This window comes from Phoca vitulina, unplaced genomic scaffold, assembly GCF_004348235.1.
Source record: "Phoca vitulina isolate PV1807 unplaced genomic scaffold, GSC_HSeal_1.0 scaffold24, whole genome shotgun sequence".
NCBI lineage: Eukaryota > Metazoa > Chordata > Mammalia > Carnivora > Phocidae > Phoca > Phoca vitulina.
In genome coordinates this window covers 27,552,825-27,573,293 of record NW_022589727.1, presented here as the reverse complement: position 1 = coordinate 27,573,293, position 20,469 = coordinate 27,552,825, and the positions used below count along the sequence as shown (strand labels likewise).

Below are 20,469 nucleotides of genomic sequence, written 5' to 3'. Positions count from 1 at the left end.
CCTGCCTCTTCCGTGTTTAAGACTGACTTGTCATTGACTGTGAGTTTTGGGCCATTAACTTATGATTTGTTTTTACGAATCTTTATCAATTGTACACTTTGCAGTTAATAAAGTTGGCCTGTGCTTCATGATGTAGATTTTTAATTAAATATTTCTATTTCTATTTTAAATATTTTACAGGGTTGTTTCTTTTATGACCCCATGAACTTTTTTTTTTAGATCTAAGACATGTATTTTTAGGCCAAGGAAGTATCTGTAGGACCTAAGTCCTGTGTGCTTACCGGATAAATGACCTTAAGGCTACCTCATAGTATGTGGGATGTGGGAGTGGGCTGGCTGGCAGATAAAGTAGATGCCCAGGCTAGCTAGACCAGGAGGGGGCAGCAGTGAGCAGGTGCTGCTGGAGAACTCCAGGTCCACTGGGTTCAGAGGAAAATGTGCTGATGTGCAGTGGATGATCGCTCAAGGAAGCACACGAAGCTTAACACATAATTTTAAGTGTTTTTATCAGCCAGAAGAACTCATTCTTTCATTAGGAGCTGACATAAGGAATCAGGCAGCTATAAGTGGGGACTGGAATTCTTGAGAGCCCTGTGGCCACCACACAGACCCCCAGGCAGCTCCCCCTCAGTGCCCATCTGTAGACTGGCCCATTGTCCTTGACGGGAACGTGGTGCATGGAGGTGTTAAGGGGACTTTCACAAGGTCGGTGTGAATGAATGCATGTATGTATTACTCAAATAATGAAAATGCAATTTTAATATTTTTTACAAGAGTAAAAACCAGATCCACGCCCCTCCTCCCATGGCCCCATGGGAGTATGCTGGCCTCCCAAATAATCACTCACCAGTCTGCACTCGAAACACGTTTTATGTCTGGTGCAGCCCCAAGGAGCCCTGTGGCCACAGGTCTGGGAGGTGTGTCTCCCCGACTTTGAATCTTTCCATTGGCACAGTGGGCACGGGGTCTAACTGCTCCATGTTCCATATTCCATGTCTATAAAATGGAGAGAATGGTTCTCAGGGTCATCTTGAGAATGACATGAATGACTGTGTGGGATGGCCCCCTGCTCCTCCCAGGCAGGGGACAGCATCCATGAATACCATGAAAGCACGCCTGTAATGTTTGCTCAATTCACCTGATGCAGTTTGATCCAGACCTACCCTTGAGCACTTTGATGGTAGTATTTAGTGACTCTTACCCAAAAGAAAACAAAATCAGGTTGAGAGGAAAATGTCCTCTTGATTGAAACACTGGTTAAGTGGCTGAGTGTTACATGATTTCTAATAATATTGCGGCAGGTACTGTGAAGGTGGATGCTGACCCATTGTATCACCACTAGGTTTTGGTGTGCGTGTTTCTACCTATAAAAAGAAATGAGGAAGGGGGCCTGGGTGGCTCAGTCAGTTGGGTATCTGACTTTTGATTTCGGCTCAGGTCATGAGATCGAGCCCCATTTAGGTCTCCAAGCTCAGCAGGGAGTCTGCTTGGGATTCTTTCCCTCTCCTTCTGCCCCTCCCCCTGCTTGTGCATGCTCTCTCTCTCAAATAAATCTTTAAAAAAAAATGAGGAACTGGATTATGGCGATGTTGCACAATTCGGTAAGTTTACTAAAAACTCAGTGAACTGTATCCTTAAAATGGGTGCATTTTATGACATGTGAATGATACCTCAATAAAGAAGTTTGGGGGGGAAAAAGAAGTATGTTTCTCTACTTATGGAAATTGGAGCACTTGATGTTCCTAACCTATTGACAAGAAGATGATTTGCATGATGTACAAGGTTGCCTTCCCCCACATGTGTCACCTGTCCCTCTCTTGCAGTCCTGCCTCCCTGGCTATTACCGCGTGGATGGAATACTCTTTGGAGGAATTTGTCAACCCTGTGAATGCCACGGCCATGCAGCTGAATGTGATATTCATGGCATTTGCTTTGTGAGTCTGTTGCCAAAACCTCGAGTGCCCCCTCCTACCTATCCCAAAGCCATCTGCTGTGCAGAGTGGTTAAAAAAAAGTGCTTCCTCCATAGGAGATTATCCTGGCCCTTGTAGACCCCAGAGGAAATTCGCAGACTTAAGTTCATGTCATAATATGTTTCCTGCTTTTTCCTCCGCTCTTTTTTGAAAAAAAGTTACTTTGGTGAAAACGGAAAAGGGATATATAATGTCATTGCAGGTTTTTTATTAGAACAACGAATTCACTTCGTAAGATTAGAAAGCCATATAAAGGTAGAAAATATTGCCCACGGATTAAAAAGGATCAGGGCTTTTAAATGAAAGTGTTAGAATTCCTTTAACATATTACACAGTATGTCCTAAAAGGAATAATAAAACTTCTAATAATCACACTCGTTTGTGCAATATATAATGCTTCATAGTTCTTAGCTCGGGTAAACTCTTCAAACAAGTACTTCTTTCATGCAACAGGAGTTGAAACATGGCTTGACAAATATGCAGTTAATCTTGAGAATGAACTTTGGGGCAGATACAGGGCAAGACTTGTTTTTTAACTTCAATCAGGAATTCTTTTAGGCTCTTTTTGCCTGGAAGCCAGGCCATACTCCTGGGTTCTAATGGATTTACTGCACAGAGATGGAGTGAATGCCTATATTAATCAGCTGAGTCCTATTCACCATACAGGGGAATGTTCATGCTCTTTCCAAAAGAGATTGATTGAGTCCCAAGACTAGGGAAAATTAATTATCAGAGCCATGGAGAAGATCTCATCATGATGCCATGGATTGTTTAATCTTTCTAGAGCTTAGTTTTTCTTGATTCTGTAAGTAAAGCTTTCATTTTGTTCTTTGTTCATTTCATCGTTCTGGAAAGCAAGTGTCTATAGGAATTACATGAAGTGATGTTTTACACACACACTCAATCCCTCAGGATCAGTTTCCCAGAGCTTGATGAGGTTGTTGCTTTTTTTAAACGCCTCTGCCTTTCCATTTGGGTTTGTAAGGCCAGCCTTCCAGGGCGTCTGCCAACAGTTGGGGGTGTCAGCAGGCTGTGATTGTGGCACCCATGGCTTTAGGTACAGGTAAGCTAAAAGGGTATTTGCACATGCTTCTATTACTATACCTTTACAGAAATATATACTCACACTAAAGTGAAAATGCTAAGTAGCAACCAGCCTTTAAGTTCTAATTATAATAAGTGATAATTTTTATAATTGAAAAATTTGGGGAAATAATGTTAGATTTACAGTAAGGCTACAAAAATAGCACGGCAAGATCCTGTTCAGCCTTCACCCTGCTTTCCCTGGTGCTCACATCTTGCCTTACCAGAGTACAGTGATCAAAATTAAGAAATTCACGTGGGCACAATCTCATCAACAGAACTGTGGATTTCACTCAGATTTCATCAGATTTCCCATTCATGTCCCCTTTCCAGCCTCAAATCCAGAACCACTTTGCACTTGTCGCCTTCATTCTGTGACAGTGCCTCAGTTTTCCCTTGTCTTTCATGACTGTGGCACTTTTGAGGAGCCCTGGACATTCTCTGGAATGTCCTCCGCTAGAGCGTGTCTGTTTTCTCGTGATTAGCTAGAGGTTTTGCATTTTAGGCAGGAAGACATGAAGGTGACGTGCCCCCTCGGCGCACACTGTTAGGGGACGTTAGCCCGGAACACTCGGATGAGGTGCTGTCTGCCAGCCTTTTGCACTGTCAAGTTATTATTTTTACCTTTTTAAGTCATTCATGTTTGAAGGGGCAAAAATAATAAAAATTTAGATTGGACTTTAAAGAAACATAAAAACTTGGTAGCATCATTTATCTGTTTCATCTAACTTTGCTTTTTTTTTTTTCTATTCTATTTTACAAAGAAACCTTTGAATTCTCTCCTTTGGATAGCCATTTCTAGCCCTGGGCCTTGCATGTAGCCATCCAGCTTCCCGGAGTTAACTCCTGATTTACAGGTTATCAGAGAGAAGGTTCCAATTGTTCTTAGTGCCCTATCTTTTTTTTTTTTTTTTTTAAAGCGTGGTTTTAGGTTTACAGCAAAACTGAGAGGAAGGTGTAGGGATTTCTCATATACCTCATGCCCCCACGCACACACAGGCTCCCATATTATCAACAGCCCCCTCCCCCCGCCAGAGGGACACATTGGTGCAGTTGATGAACCCACATTGACACATCATAGCCCCCCCAATGTCCACGATTTACATTAGCTCCTGTTCTCCCAGCTCTTTCTGCTATCCTCCCAAGGAGAAACCAGTTTGCTCTCTCTGAAAGAGAAGAGCCTAAAAGGCAGTTGTGTATCTTGGGCCCTCATGTTTTTTTCTTTTCCATTCAAGAGAAGATGTTTTTCCTTCCTGAGGAGATGAGCATTCTCCTCCCTCACATTCCAGCTCCACCAACAGGGCTGGTCCCTTAAAGGGATGGTGACCTGAGAAAGCGTCAAAACAGATTTGGTAGGTTTTTTTTTTTAGCAGAACTACGTAATGGCTTTCCCAAAGAGAAAGAAAACCCTGTCTGGCCCTTTGAGCAAAGAAATCCTATCATAGATACTTTGCAAGTGGACATAATTAAATGTATTTTAATGAAACTAGTTATTTTGCATAATACTTTTAGCTCAACCATGTAGCCATTTACCAAAGCCAGCTGCATTTTAAATTAATTTGGGTTAATTATCAAAATCAAGGTCACATAGGGGATGGGGAGGAAAAAAAGAGTCTAAGACATTCCTACCAAAATGTCACCTGAGGACCAGCAGTCTGTGCATCACCCTGGAGTTTTTTAGAAATGCAGAACTCAGGCCCTATGTCAGACCTCCTGAATCAGAATTGACGTTGAACCCAGGTGATTTATAAACAATTCAAGTTTAGAAGCCCTGGTCTAGGATAACTACATAAAACTGGTGAAAGCCTGGGGCACCCGGGTGGTGCTGTCGGTTAAGCCTCTGACTCTTGGTTTTAGCTCAGGTGGTGATCTCAGGGTCCTGGGATCAAGCCCCGCATCGTCAGACTCTGCACTCAGCATGGAGTCTGCTTGTGATTCTCTCTCCCTCTCCCTCTGCCCCTCCCACTCATGCTCTCACTCTCTCTCTCTCCCTAAAATAAGTAAATCTTCAAAAAAAATGGTGAAAACCTGTTTAAAAGGATGTAATACAAATATTTATAGTCCCAAATTAAATTTAACCTATGGGAAAACTTTTATCAACCTCAGGAATGGTAGAAAAGTATTCAAGTTTTGAAACTGGGAATATTATTTAAACTGTTGAATGAAAAATGGCCAACAAGGTCTATAAAATGAGTGGCTCTCAGAAAAGGGGGTAAAGTGAAGTGGGTGGCAAGGTGGACCCACAGGTGGGAGCTGGGGCAAGTGAGTACAGGCAGGGGTGGGTAGAGATCACAGGAAAGAATTCTGGGTGACATCAGCATGGGGGTGGGGGTCATGGGAGGACCTGGGGAGACCAAGTCATGGGCAGAGCGGAACTTGGGAAAGAATATGGAGAATAGGCTCAGCTTTCCCTTGAGCTCTGCAGCTGCCCTCATGCTCGGCGTCGCTTCCTACGGGGCCTGCTCTGCCCATCTCGTTTCTCCTGCGTACCTCCTATACGCCTGATGTGGCATCATTCTGCTTTCTTAAAGACATGTTTTCAAGAAGGAAATAAGTCTTTCATATTTTCCCTGTATTTATCGTTTCTGATACTCTTCAATCCTTGGTATAAATCCAAGATTTCATCTGGTTCCATGTTTCTACCTTCCAAAGAACTATTTTTAGCATTTATTTGGTGCAGGTCTGACAGCCGACAAATTCTCTCGCCTTTTCTTGACCTGAAAAAGGCTTTCTTTCATCTTTGAGTTGGAAATAGATTTTTGCAGATTTTTTTTCAGGACTTGAAAATTGTTGTTTGCGTATGGCTTGCATTGTTTCAAGTGAAAAGTCATTAGTCATTCTTATACATGTAATTCTCTGGGTTGTCTTTTTTTTTCCTCTGCCTACTTTTTAGATTTTTCTCCTTATGAATCACATTTGCTTTTTGTTTGTTTGCTTCTTCTCAGATCTAGTAGTTATTATCCTGCCTTTAAAAAAAAAAAGAACAAAACCCTTATTTGGAAATCATCTTAAATGTATGCAAAAGTTGTAGGAAGAAAAATAGTACTTAGGGCACCCACCTTTTACCCAGATTCACCTTGTTGTTAACATTTTCCCCATTTGCTGTATTATTCTCATTATCTGTTTATCTAATCATAATATTTTTTTCTAAACCACTTGAGAATAAGTTGCGTACACTATGCTCATTTATCCCTAAATACTTCAGTGTGTATGTCCTGAGAATAAGGATTTTCTCTTATATAACCACAGTACATTATCAACTTCAATAAATATAACTTTGGTATCCTACTTTTTCTAATCTACCGTCCATTTTTCCATTTAGCCAGTTGACTCCATTATGTCCTTTATAGCATTTTTCCCACCATGACAGGCCCCATCTAGTTTAGGTATTGCATTTTATTGTCATGTCTCTCTAGTCTTCTTTAATCTGAAGTACAGCATTCTACAGCATTTCTTTGTCTTTTATAATAATGGCACCTTGAAGAACACGATCATTTTTCAAAAAATAAAATGCCCCTTATTTGGTGGTCCTTCTCTTGTTTTTTCATGAATTGGTTCAGGTTATACCTTTCAGGCCAGAACACTTCATTAGTGATGCTGTGGCCTTCTCAGAGAACCACACGTGGAAGCCCACAGTGTCCACTGCCCCTTGCTGGTGGTGTGAATTCTGATTACACACGCCGGCCGTTGGTCAATTACTATATATTTACTGTTCTTTTCTCTTGCAATTAATAAGCAGTGTGACGGAGACACTTTAAGACCATGCAAGTATCATATTCATCATCAAAATTCCCCCTTAGATTTAGCAGTCTCTGATGATTCTTGCCCCACCAACACTTATATGATGTTCTCCATGCTTCTCGATTGGTACACAGCATTCTACTGTAAGCAAGAACCCTCCTTTCTTATGTTTATTTATTTACCTACTTGTTATCTGCCTGGACTCATGGATTCCAAATTCTCCCAGATGTGACTAGCGGAAGCATACTCAGTGGTTTCCGATTGCATGATGAATATTGTTCATTGTTAAGTCTCTGGATTTTGTTAAGTAACAAAAAGAACATCAGAGTTTGTTTTGGCAAGTAGTTAAATTATCATAGGTCAGCTGGATTGTTTCAAGGTTTGTTTTTAAGTTTTGTTAGGGTGGGTCTAGTATAACCTCTACTCTAGGGCAGGTGTAGCCCTACTGCGAAAGAGTTTTTCTTCTGGGGTCTCTACTGGGTGCTCTGGGCGTTTAACAGAGACTCCCCACACTGGCTGGTTACAATTCTAGTGTCCCTGGCCTCTGCGTGAGTTCTTAATTTTTCGGCTGGCTGCATGGAAATGCACTCTATACATGAGAAGCTTGTATTCAGTAGCTATTTGAAGGGGTCTCCTGTGCAGATTTCTGGCGTTCTTATTCTGTGAAGCTCCGATTCTCTGCCCAAATTCCTGCAGTTCCAGTCTCCCCAAACTCAGACCTCTGTCTCCTCAACTCAACAAGACCCCCCACATTCTGCTTGGGTCTCCCCCCTCCCCCACCTGCTTAGCAAGTGTCTCCAGGAAAAAGACATGTGATCCCAAGTCATCCTGTCACCTCCCTTCTCTCACCTTTGTTGTCTAGCGTCTGAAAGAAGTTGTTCAATATGTTTTGTTCCAGTTTTCTAGTTCTTTCCTACAGAAGGGCAAGTCTGGTAGCAGCTACTCTGACATGGGCAGAAGTGAAAGCTTCCCATGTATACAGATTATACAAATTAAAATTTTGTATTTATCTGGAAACAGGCAACCCCTCCTCATGTAAGAGAGTTTGGTGACTTGTTTGAGCATTTTTTTTTCCACCTTGACTTCAAGTTATTTTTTGATGAATCAGAGAATCATTTAAGGAAGGCTGAACTGAGTTTCATCCATGCATGTGTTCTAGGCTTGCGAGCATAACACCACCGGGGACCACTGTGAGCAGTGCGCGCCCGGCTTCTACGGGCTGCCTTCCCGAGGGACCCCGGAGGACTGCCAGCGGTGTGCCTGCCCCCTCTCCACAGCCTCCAACAAGTAAGCACGGCACCCCCACCTGGGGAGCCAGCCTAGTGTGGCCAGACTTCGTGTGTGAAGATAGTGTGCTTACCCAGTGGTAAAGATGGAGGGGTGAATTCTCTTTTTTTAAAAAGAACAAGTTCGGTGTATTAAATTATATAAGAAAGGCATGTGATGGCAAGAAAATGTGCATGCTTTGGTTCCTCTTGGTCTAATGTTGCTCCTTAATTCTTTCAGTGTATATCTGGTGTGCCTGCCAGTAGGCTAGGAGGTATAGGGTACACAGGAATGAATTAAACTTTGTTCCTGGCCTTAAGGAGTTTTTGATATAATGACCAAAATATGTAAATATGAGGCTCATTGAAAATGGGCTGAATTCATTTCATGATTCAACCAGTATTTATTGAGTGCCTCCTACACACTGAGTATCATGGTAGGAGCTCGTGTATCAGAGTGTTCATCCATGGCTGCTGGTCCCATGGGACCCACCGTGTGGTCATGACTCTAGTGGAGGTATGTCCACTGTCAGGAGAGTAGGACTCTGCCTGGAGCGACTCTGAGGAAGGCCCTGATCTGAGGCTTGAAGGATGAAGGCCACAGAGAAGGGTGTTCTGGGCAGAAGGAACTGAGTGTGCCACGTTATGGCCGCATCAAAGGGCAGGTCCTGTCTGTGAAATCGCAGGTGGTCCTTGAGCACAAGGCAGGAGTGGGGTGGGAGGAACAGTGATGCACAAGGCCTCATTCGCCCTGCTGGGGCCTGTGCATCCTGCAGGCCCGGATTTGAAAACCTGTTTCTCTCTCACTGGCCTACACTTTAGGACTCTTCCTCCCTCCAGCCCAGAGAACTCCCCCATGGGGATTTTCATTTGAAACTCCACTGTGTAAAACAGACACAACCAGCGCTACTCTGATGTAATCATAGGGGCCCCCCTGTTGCCCCCATACCTCCCTTCACAGCCCCCCTAGACCCAGGAATAGAGGTTGAGGGGACCTCAGTGAGCAGTGGGGATACTTTGGGGAATGTTGATGGGCTGTCACATGTAAGCTAGAGCTCACTCTTGGCCACTGTGGTTGGGGCTCTGAGGCAGGCAGACCAGTGCCAGGGAACCCAGAGACGGGAGCTCGGCTTGGCCAGGAAGAGCATCGGAGAAGGCCTCCTGGAGGAGATGGTGGCTGAGTTGGGCATGGGGGACAAGGTGAACCCAGGCAGAGAGGGGACGAAGTGGCCTCTGGGCTGAGGGACAGGCAGGAGCAGGGAGCGTCCAGTGCCCAGGAGAGAGGCTCATGAGGTGGGCTGCATGGTCAGGGGCCGGGCTTCTGGAGTGAAGAACTGTTGAAAGTTTGTGAGGAGTAGTAAAAGACAAGGATTTTAAATGTTTAGAAATTCTGCACCACTCATTGGAAAATTGTGTTCATTTGTAATGTTTTGACAGTTTCAGCCCCACTTGCCACCTAGAGGATGGGGACGAAGTGGTCTGTGACCAGTGCGCCCCGGGATACTCAGGAGCTTGGTGCGAGAGGTACTCTGTCTGCATCACTCAACTGATTTCCAAAAGTTGCATCAAACTTTCTTTTTTAATTAAATATCAGTGATACGTGTTTTGTTTCAAATGTATAGGTAAGTATGATTTTAGCGTTTTGGTGTGTAATGATTATTTCCCATAATTATAGAGAAAAACCAGTATGCCGATTAAAAAGCCGGGGAATTTTTCAAGAACAGCATTTCGGCTCCTCGAGCTCATGTGAGTTCTCATCGATGACAACAGAAAACAGCGAGGAGCCAGTGTGTACCGTTCCCACACTGAAATATCCCACTATCTGGATAGTTCCAGAGTAGGGGTGGTTTGATTTAATAGCTGTCTTCTGGCACCCGAAAGCCAACACTGTCTTTTCCCAGGTGTTAAGTCTCAGTGCCCAGCTCTGGCGGAAGTCCCTGGGGGAGCCACGTCACACCCACGGCATGCAGGTCCAGTTGGCCTGGAGCTGAGGGCACATCCACTGGGATTTATGGCTCATTCGGGATACATTCTCTGTCTTCACAATGAGTGAAGGAAATCTGAATGTCTGAACTTGGTGTTGCATTGCTTCCCAATAAATCTTATGGAAAAAGAGTCCGTCTGATTTATTAGCCATTCAGAGAATCCCTGGATGGTGGGGGTAGTGTCTAGAGGAAGTGCATTCATTTGGGTCCCCTTTTCAATCTTTTGTGCAGATGCGCAGACGGTTACTATGGAAACCCAACAGTGCCCGGGGAATCCTGTGTTCCGTGCAACTGCAGCGGCAACGTGGACCCCTTTGAGGAGGGTCACTGTGACTCCGTCACTGGAGAGTGCCTGAAATGCACTGGGAACACGGACGGCGCCCACTGCGAGAGGTGTGCTGACGGCTTCTACGGGGACGCCGTGACTGCCAAAAATTGCCGCGGTGAGTGTGGGGGCTGTGAAGTCAGGGCCCTTACTCATGGCCATGTGAAGTCTCCATCTACTTACATGTGTCAGAAAGGGCTCAGCCTATGGAGTAACTTGATCTCGGTCGGCGCTTGTGTTAATACCAGTTTAGACCCAAGACCTCATTCTTCCCGGTGTGCCCTGCCTTAGCTTGATCCACTACCTACAGAGCAGGTCAGGTGGCCTGGGAAATTTAGGTGCCCTTCCACTGGTGGAGGAAGTGGTGCTTGATGGGACCGGGCGAAGGCAGTCTGGGGTCAGAGCCTGCAGTGTTAATGAAGGACGGGCTCAGGGGTCTCATGAGTCAGATGGGATTTCAAGATATGGGGTGGGAAATGGGAAGGCTCTATCCCTGGAGTCTCACAATCTGTTCCTGAACTACTGACTCATGTTGCTCCAGAGCTCTGCTTCCTTCCTTCCTGACATTATGGATCACTTAGAACCACTCACTAAAGAAAGTAGGCTTTCCTCTACCTGAGATGACAAACTTGTAGCCTCAGGGCTGATACAGCCCTCAGATTTTTATGCACAGCTCTTGAAGGTGTGAAAGAGTAAAAATGGCAATTTTACATTATTTTAATAATTTCCTATAAATGCGAAGTCCTGCTATGCTATGACAACATGGCGACACGAGAGGGTGCTAGCGATGCAGGAAAGTTATTTTCCCAGGCACACTTCCAGAGAGGGAAAAGGCTTTGTAGCCTTGGGCCAGTCAACTTGATCTTGGCAGCACAGCCACCTTGATTGGTTATCATAGGAGGATAATTATGATAACTGGTATTTGTGTAAAGCTTCAAAGTCTACAGAGTGCTTTCACTATACTCATGTCATTCCTTTTCATCTTTCCTGCAACCTTGATGATTCATCACTTCGTTCATTGGTCATCTATTAACCATTTGTTACTTCCCAAGCACTGTCCTAAGTATCATCAGAGGAGTTGGAAAAATTTTGGCCCAGGTCTACTGGGGAGCTACATGTGATGGTGTGGAGGCAAAGCACACATGTGGATCTCAGGCTTTGGAGTCTGACTAATGTGGGTTAGAGCTGAGGGTTGGTCACAACCAACTGTGTGACATTAGGCAAATTTATTAACCTCTCTGAGCCACTATTTCCTCATACATAAAATGGACATAATTTTATATATACATATATATATTATGTATACACACACACATTTATATATACATATTAAGGCCTTTGTGAGAAGTAATTGGGATAAAAACTTAAAGTTCTGGAAATGAAATAAATGATAGCTATTTTAGATGCTAATAATAAAAACAATGCTTTTTATTATTTTTCTATATTAATGCTGTCCAGTAGAAATGTAAATAACACATGTAATTTTAAATTTTCTAGTCACCACATAAATAAAATGACAGAGATGAAACGTATTGCAGTAATACATCTTATTTTACCCAGTTATAAAAGCAATATCATTTTGTCACGTAATCAAATTTTTAAAGTATTAATGAGATATTTGCTTTCCTTTTTAATGTTTAGTCTTCAAAATTCAGTGCATGCTGATATGAGGAATTTGAGAAACAAGAGAGATGATCATAGGGGAAGGGAGGGAAAAATGAAACAAGACAAAACCGGAAAGGGAAACAAACCATTAGAGACTCTTAATCTCAGGAAACAAACTGAGGGTTGCTGGAGTGGAGGGAGGTGGGAGGGATGGGGTGGCTGGGTGATGGACATTGGGGAGGGTATGTGCTATGGTGAGTGCTGTGAATTGTGTAAGGCTGATGAACCACAGACCGGTACCCCTGAGACAAATAATACATTATATGTTAATAAAAAAAAAAAAGAAAAAAAATCAGTGCATGTTTTATAGCCTATTTCAATTAGGATGCTAAATTTTCATAAGAAACACTTGATCTGTATTTAGATTTCATAAAATTCATAGTTGCAAAAGGAAATTTACATATCCAAGTTGTTCAAATGTATTTAAGTTTTTCATCATGACCAAAAAAATCATTTTCCTTTATATTTGCATCTACATTGACAAAACTGCTTCAGTATTTTGTGTAGAAAGTAGATCTTGGTGATGAACAGAGGTGGGGAGGAGGGTCAGAACAGACAGGATTTGGGTCTGGGTCTGAGTTGTTGGCTGAAGTCTTAGTTTAAGTGACATTAGAGATTGTGTTTGTCTGTTGCATCAGCCACATCTGCAGGGGTCAGGAGACCCGTGCGCGCAGTGTCGATCTGATAGGACGGGCAGCTCTGCAGGGCGACGAATGACCATCCCTGGGGTTTGCACAAAGCTCCATAAAGGTCCAGGATGGTGTGGGGCTGCCTCTGGAGGAAATGGCACTTGATGTGAGTCTTGAAGGATGGGTAGGAGATGCCCGGTGGGCTGACAAGTGGTGGGAAAGTGTCGTCCAGGCCTGAGGTGCAGAGTCTGGAAAGAAGGTGCTAGAAAGTGAAAGGCAGGGTCAGGCCAGGGCAGGAGCCATGGCTGATGGGTGTGGACAGCGCTGGCCTGTGGAGGTTGTGCCGTCTGTCCCCGACTCCAGGTCACTTGAACAGGGACGGGGTCTGACCAGATCTCTGTTGAACAGTCAGTCTGGAACCGCTGCGGTGGATAGAGTGGACAAGAGGAGAGAAAAGGCCAGAAAAGAAACTTGCTGGAAAAGTTAATGAGGGCTTCCAGGAGAGCCTTTGTCATGGGGGTAAAGGTGAAGATAGAAACTAGAAACTCTTGGGACGCCTGGGTGGCTCAGTCAGTTGAGCATCCAGCTCTTGATTTCAGCTCAGGTCATGATCTCAGGGTTGTGCAATTGAGCCCCGCATTAAGCCCCGAGTTGAGCCCGGCATCGAGCCCCGTGTCGGGCTCTGTACTCAATAGGAAACCTGCTTGAGATTCTCTCTCTCCCTCTCCCTCTGTTCCTCCCCACCTCTCTCTCTCTCTAATAAATAAATCTTAAAAAAAAAAAAAAAAAAAATAGAAAAATTCTGGTTTAACGGGAGGGGGGGGGGGGGGGGGGGGTCAGGACAGACAGGATTGGGGTCTGGGTCCAGGTTGGTGGCCCAGGCAGCTGGACTCGTTATAGACTGACACTGTCTGGGCTCTTTCTAGTCTCCAGACATTTACAAGTTTTATTCTTTTCTCATTTCCTCTTTCTGTCCCCCAGCTTTGATGAGATGAATTCTTGTCATTTCTGGATATTTCACTAGAAATCCTCCCAGGCCTATAATAGGATCCCTCTTATGGACTTTCCAGAGGCCCCACGTGCGAATATACTATTATATTTTACTAGGTTAACCCCAGTGAAAGTGTCAGTATTCAATATTGCTGACATGGGAATTCCTAGGGGTTTGTTGGGGAGGCATTTGGATATTCAGGCGTGCAGGAATCAGGGAAGAAATGGGGTCTGGAGAATCATCAGCATTGATGTGCTAGTGGGTTTGGTGCGTGTGGAATGGGTTGTCCAGGGCAGCAAGGGAGCAACCAGGGAGGGAGAGGCTGTAGGAACCCCCCCAAGCTCTACTGTTAAAGGAACCTTATATGAAATGTTAAGTGGTTATAATTTTTATATTGTGGGGTTCACATGAGAACTAAAATATATGTAAATCACCTAGTAGTTACTGGAAACTATTTTAAATTAATATTATTTACAGCAAGCAATTTTTTAAAAGATTTTATTTATTTGGGAGAGAGAGAGAGAGAGAGAGCATGAGTTGGGGGGGAGGGGCAGAGGCAGAGGGAGAAGCAGGCTTCCTGCGAGCAGGGAGCCCGATACGGGGCTCCATCCCAGAACCCTGGGATCATGACCTGAGCTGAAGGCAGATGCCCAACTGACTGAGCCACCCGGGCACCCCTACAGCAAACAATTTTTTAGTAATAATTACTATTAGAACTGTTACCATGGAAAGATGACTACAAATAGCTGTGTGACCTGTGGCTAATGACATAATCTCTCTAAATTTTAGATTTCACAGTGGAAAAGAGAGAAAGTTATCGTGCTTCCCATGTCAGTTTGTAATGAAGCTTCAATGAAATATACTGGAATGTGACCCAGGCACAAACGGACCGTACAATAAATACAGTTTACTGTCGTCTATATTTTGTGGTGATCATATGGTGAACGTTGACTTTTCCCCGAAGGCCGGGGAAGCTTTGAATGAGACACGGGGTTGGGGTTGGGGGGCACCGGAGGGAGAGAGACAAGAAGGAGGGAGGAAATCAGAGGTTGTCCCTCACCTCAGTGAGAGCGAAGTTCAAAAGGGAGGGAGTGGCGATGGGGCTCATCTCACAGCAAGATGAAGACCCAGAATGTGCTCTTTGAATGTGCTCCTGGGAAGTCCTGGGAGACTTTTCAGGAGGAGCAGGTTCAGCAGCCAAAAGGCAGGAGGGGCAAGTTGAATGGGAAGGGAGGGCGACAGGCAGATGGGACCTCAGATAGACAGTTAAGTTGTGTGTGTGTGTGTGTGTGTGTGTGCGCGTGCGCACGTGCACGTGAGTAAATTGTGTGTGTGTGTGTGTGTGACGTTTTCTACAGGAGACAACTGAGAATAGTTGGATGCTGAGGAGTGTTTGAAAATACAGGTTTCATTATTTAGGTATGGCAAGGCCAGCAGTGGCCAGGAGGAGGGGACACACCAAGGCATAGGAGAGGGCATATGGGAAGCACCCAGGTTGGTCAGGAGGGGAAATGTGGGCTAGAGCCTTTGTTGTGGTTTCCTCAGGAAGGAAAGGGCAAGGCAGGGTAAGCAGGGTTAGGATTGGCTACTTTGAATAACTTCAGCAGGCTCTGGGGCAGGGCAGCTGTCCCTAATCCTCTGATGCATGGCCCTGGGGTGAGAGGTCAGAGGGATAGTGGAAGTGAAGCCCAAATGAAGGAGAGAGCCCGGTAAGGAGGCCTTTGTGGGCCTGGGCTCTGGATGGGGTTGTTTGCGTATGAAAGGCGTTCTGGCAGGCCAGCTCTTCACTCGCTCTGGAAACTGGCCTTGGGAAGGGCAGTCTGTCCAGGGTCAGCAAGGCCCCCCAGGAGGCATGTTTAATACAAAAGTGAGTTGAGTGTTCAAAAGTAAGCCACAGGAACCGGCAGCGGTGCGTGGGGCCCCTAGCACTTCCCCAGCCTCCCACGGGGGGAATCCTAGATGGTCCACTTATACCGGGGAACACATCCACAGGTGTCTTGGCCACAGTCCACTATGGAGGCAGAATTCCAGTGCCTTTCCTCTGATCCTCAGCCTTCCAGCATCTACCACGGCTCTGGCCTCCCCTGCCAATCCTGCCACACAAAGTGTGCTTGGCTTGAGAGAATTTGTGGAGTTTTCCTTTTCTTACATCATTATCGCGTATGACAGAGTGCACATTTCCTGAGTCCAAGCATTCAAAGACAGTGCACATTTCTGGGGTATTTGGTCAAGAGCTTATTAGATATTTTCAATGACGTGCATATTGACAGCTGTGCTATAAGTATCAATTAAACATTTCAGGAGCCATTAAATTGTATCACTTCGCAAAGGTGGGGACTTTGTAGTTTTGAACATCAGTCCTATGACTGTAGATAAAACTGAAATGTTTGACCTGAAGGTAAGTATATTGGAACTACAGGGACTCGCGACTTAGAACAGGGAAATGTTTTACATTAAACTATGAAATGTAATATTACCTATCTAGATTGTTATAACTGAGCTTTAAAATATTAAATACATATAAGATCAGGATAAGAACAGATAGCTAAATTGATTTTTAAATCTCCATTGCATGTTTTTTATGAAGATTTGTTGATAAACATTGGTGGCTCATTTTTATGATTTCAAGGAATTCATGCAATTGGTTAAGATTGTTTGCTAATTCTTATCTTAATAGCTTCAGTGGTTTTTCTGTGTGATGGCTCCTTCCGCCAACCCCATAGAAGTTATTGCGAAGTAATTTCTTCTTTTAGTTTTATGATTTGAAACATGAATGTTTAAAATTTTTCCTTTGGGGATTAAGGGATCTTACTACAACCATACCCAGAAATGGGCACAAATATGTCTCTTGTGTGTGTGTTAGCCTGTGAGTGCCACGGAAAAGGCTCCCTCTCTGATGTCTGCCATCTTGAGACCGGACTCTGTGACTGCAAACCCCATGTGACTGGACAGCAGTGTGACCAGTGCTTGGTAAGACGCCTGTGGCCGTTGCAGACATGAAAGTGTTTCGGTGATGTCTATAATTGATACCTTGACCTCGGCTTGAATGAAATGCACTTCATGACTGCCAGAAAGAGCTACTGGCCCAAACACGGCTGGTGAATGCTGGGTGTCCTGACCTACAGAGTCTGTATTCGGTTTACAAAGAACTGCAGTGATGTCATGACCACTGTGTGATTCTATGAAACATCCGATGTTTGATTTGGGAAACATGCTTGTAAGTATCAGTAGCTAACTCAAATGTACTTTGGCTCCCACGCTCCGGGTCCTCCTCTGCAACAGCCTGGCTATTACGGGCTGGACGCGGGGCCTGGGTGCCTGCCCTGTAACTGCAGCATGTCAGGCTCCTTGTCGGATGACTGCACCGAGGAAGGCCGGTGTCACTGCGTCCCAGGCGTAGCTGGGGAGAAGTGCGACAGGTGTGCACGCGGCTTCCACGCCTACCAGGACGGTGGCTGTACACGTAAGCTCCAGAATTCAGTATCTGAGGCTTTTTAGTAATTCCCAGACTTTTCTTTGCACTCTCCTTTGACTTCTAATTCTGTTACGTTCCTTTGCTTTTTCTCTTTTTAACATGTAGGATTTCATACCTTTTGTTCTGTTTCCTGATCCCTGTGCTTAATTCGTCTGTAATCCGTGGTCAGGCTTTACTGATTGCGGGGACTTAGATTAATCACTTCACTTAGCTCTAGTTTCCTCATCTGTAAAATAGAGAAGCTAATTATAATTTCCATCCAGAAGTTACTTTTTATGTTGGACGTAGAGTCCTTAACACGGCATTTGGCACACAATAAATGCTCCAGAAATACTAGCTGCATCTGTTCTTCCCACCTATTTCTGTTTCTCTGTCCTGATTACCCCTTTTCTAACACCATCTCTCGACAAGGAGGAACAGCCCCCTCCCGAGAGACACAGACAGGTCTTGGGAATCACGAGGTCTCTGTTAGGAACTAGAACAGTTTAGATAATTAATCAAAGGGAGAGAATCTATAGCATCAGCTGTGACCCCTTCGGTTGCATGGGGGTCCTGAGGCGTAACAACACCATGTGTCTCTGTTGCAGCCTGTGACTGCGCTCACACACAGCACACTTGTCACCCGGAATCGGGGGAGTGTATCTGCCCTCCTTATACTCGGGGCACCACCTGTGACGAATGTGAGGACGGATACTGGGGCCACGACCTAGAGCTCGGATGCCAGGTATGCACCACCATCTGCATCTTCTTAACTGGGAAGCACTTCGTTGGAGCAAGTTTCACTCCTTCTCTTTGATCCATGCACTTGACCTTGACCTGCTGAATGGCTCCATGGTTTATATTTAAAACTCAGTACGGGTTCAGGCATCCAGGTGGAAGAAGCAGCTGCCTTAAAGTACATTATTCTAAGTTTTTTTTTTAAGAACCCAGCCGTGGAATTGATGGTTTGGAAACTTCAGTGCTCTTTAAACCTACGCTGCTGTGTACATGATCTTCCAGGAGGAGGGCAGAAGTCACTTTATTGGGGGGTTACAGCCCATCTTCAACGGTTCTATTTTCAATGTAGCTTTCCTCAGTTGAACTTGGATGTGGTTTGCGTTTTAAAACCAGACTTGCCTTTGACGTGTAAGATGCTGCCGCCGGGCTGGCCGTCAGGTGACAGGGTCAGCCCAGTGCACATGGGCCCCAGAGAGGCACAGCGGTCCAGCCTGGCAGCCGCTGCCTCCTGCTTGGCCGAGTGAATCCTTGCAGCCATAGTGAAGGAGACCCACGTATTTGTATGATGTCCCCACGTTTAGTGTTCTCCTGTAATCCCAACACGTGTGCATTATACGAATGTACAAGGCACCGTTTTATTTGTGAGTTTATTTTCCCAGGCCTGCAACTGCAGTGATGTTGGGTCCACCGGTCATGGATGCGACGCACTCACTGGCCACTGCCGATGCAAGCCTGCCTTCGGTGGCCCAGGCTGTCATCAGTGCTCCCTGGGGTACAGACACTTTCCAGACTGTGTGGCCTGTGACTGTGACCCGCGAGGGACATTGGCAGACGCCTGTGATGAGGAACAGGGTCTGTGCGGCTGTGCAGAGGAAACCGGCAGCTGCTCTTGCAAGGTAGCAGCCTCGGCGTCCCGCTCTCCCCCTCACTCATCACTACGACTTTGGGGCTTTTAACTAGTTAAATCAAGGGTGCCGGATGAACGTCTGCCTTTGGCTCGGGTCATGATCCCACGGTCCTGGGATCGAGTCCCGCATCGGGCTCCCTGCTCAGCGGGGAGTCTGCTTCTCCCTCTCCCTCTGCCTCTCTCTCTGTCAAATAAATAAACGACATCTTTAACCATTTAGATCAGCAGCTAGGTTTTAGACGCTTTTCATAGTGAGTCCGCACTCCCTTCCAGGTTTAAATTCCGTGTAGGCTCTTCGAGAACAATGGCTGATTCTTCAAATGGAATTTTTACTGGTTATTGTGAGTGTCAGATGATAGAACTGAATCGAAACACACTCTGAGTTTTCTGTCAGGTGTTCCAGTCGGCTGAGCAGCCGGTCTGTCTTGAGCGTACAGCTAAAACAGGTAACACAGGGCTTCAAGAAGATCTGTGATTCGGAGCGCCTGGGTTAAGTGTCCCACTCTTGATTTCAGCTTAGGTCATGATCTCAGGTCAGCGTGGAGCCTGCTTGGGATTCTCTCTCCCTCTGCCCCCCTTAAAAGAATTTTAAAAATATAAATAAATACATAAATAAATAGAAGATTTGTGATTTTCTAACTGGTAAGTAATTATTCTTTTGTATGTGCTGGCCAGAATGAAGGAAATTTGTGTGTTTTATTTTCCTGGCAGGTAAGATGTCAACATCATGTTTAATTCCATGTGTTTCCACTGATTTCCCCATTGTGCTTTGTTATTAGGAGGTAATTGGCTACCTCCTCTGGTCCTTTTCCAGGTGCTGGTGATACGGAAGAGAGAGAGAGTAGTGGACTGATCAGTGACTAGGGATGAGGAAGGGAAAGCTCATCAGATACTATGGCCTGGGAGTAATGGAAACATCAGTGAACTATTTTTGGCTTACCCCATCGGCGATAGCAGCTTTCATTACAGACGGTCAGAACAGGAGGGGCCTGCCTTAGTGATCACCTGGTCCATGGCCCACCACCTGTCCAGTCATCAGAGTCACCTGGGGCCTCAGGGTGGTGTCTCGGGTTCGCTCCAGGAGAGGCTCATCAGGGAATCTATATATTCCCAAAGCTTCTGAGATGATTCTGCTGATCAGCTGCATCTGGGAATCACTGGCAGTGCTGAGAGGGTGGATGTTCCTTGAGGTTAGGGAGCTTGCCTAGGGAAACAGCTGTTTCGGGGATGTTTGTGGGTCCAAAATTATTTTTGTGTTTTATTTCATTTCTGTTCGGAAGTCGTGTCTCTTTTTTTTTTTCCAGGTAAAAATAAACGAGTCTATTGCTTTCTCTCCTTTAGGAAAATGTGTTCGGTCTTCATTGCAGCGAGTGTCGAGCTGGTACCTACGCCCTCCGCGCAGATGACCCTCTAGGATGTAGCCCCTGCTTCTGCTTTGGGCTGTCACAAGTCTGCTCAGAGCTGGAGGGTTATGTGAGGACGCCGGTAAGTTACACATGCGGGAAAACGTGCTAATGTGCTGTTTTTAAACACTGCCTCCTTCCCTGCCCCCCTCCCATGGAAGTTGGGTGACCGTAGGGGAGATAGTCAAGAACTTACTTTAAATTTTGCTCTTATGGCATCAGAAATTCCAGGAAACTAATCTGGGTTCATTATGAATCCGAGCTCTGTGTCTGCCATCCGAGGAAATAAATGAAGCTGGAACTAAAGTGCT

The 20,469-nt window shown here is 45.2% G+C and overlaps 1 protein-coding gene across 4 annotated transcripts in view; it reads left to right on the top strand.

Annotated features, from left to right (window-relative positions):
- The window catches only part of LAMA1 (laminin subunit alpha 1), a 161,537-nt gene that overhangs the window by 73,259 nt on the left and 67,809 nt on the right, over positions 1 to 20,469 (top strand). For all 4 annotated transcript variants that reach the window (XM_032421153.1, XM_032421152.1, XM_032421154.1 and 1 more), the window contains exons 16-24: positions 1,824 to 1,934; positions 7,956 to 8,083; positions 9,499 to 9,585; positions 10,278 to 10,489; positions 16,520 to 16,626; positions 16,939 to 17,119; positions 17,719 to 17,855; positions 18,508 to 18,744; positions 20,097 to 20,240. In XM_032421153.1, coding sequence (XP_032277044.1) covers positions 1,824 to 1,934; positions 7,956 to 8,083; positions 9,499 to 9,585; positions 10,278 to 10,489; positions 16,520 to 16,626; positions 16,939 to 17,119; positions 17,719 to 17,855; positions 18,508 to 18,744; positions 20,097 to 20,240 — 1,344 coding nt within the window. The remainder of the gene's footprint in view (positions 1 to 1,823; positions 1,935 to 7,955; positions 8,084 to 9,498; positions 9,586 to 10,277; positions 10,490 to 16,519; positions 16,627 to 16,938; positions 17,120 to 17,718; positions 17,856 to 18,507; positions 18,745 to 20,096; positions 20,241 to 20,469) is intronic.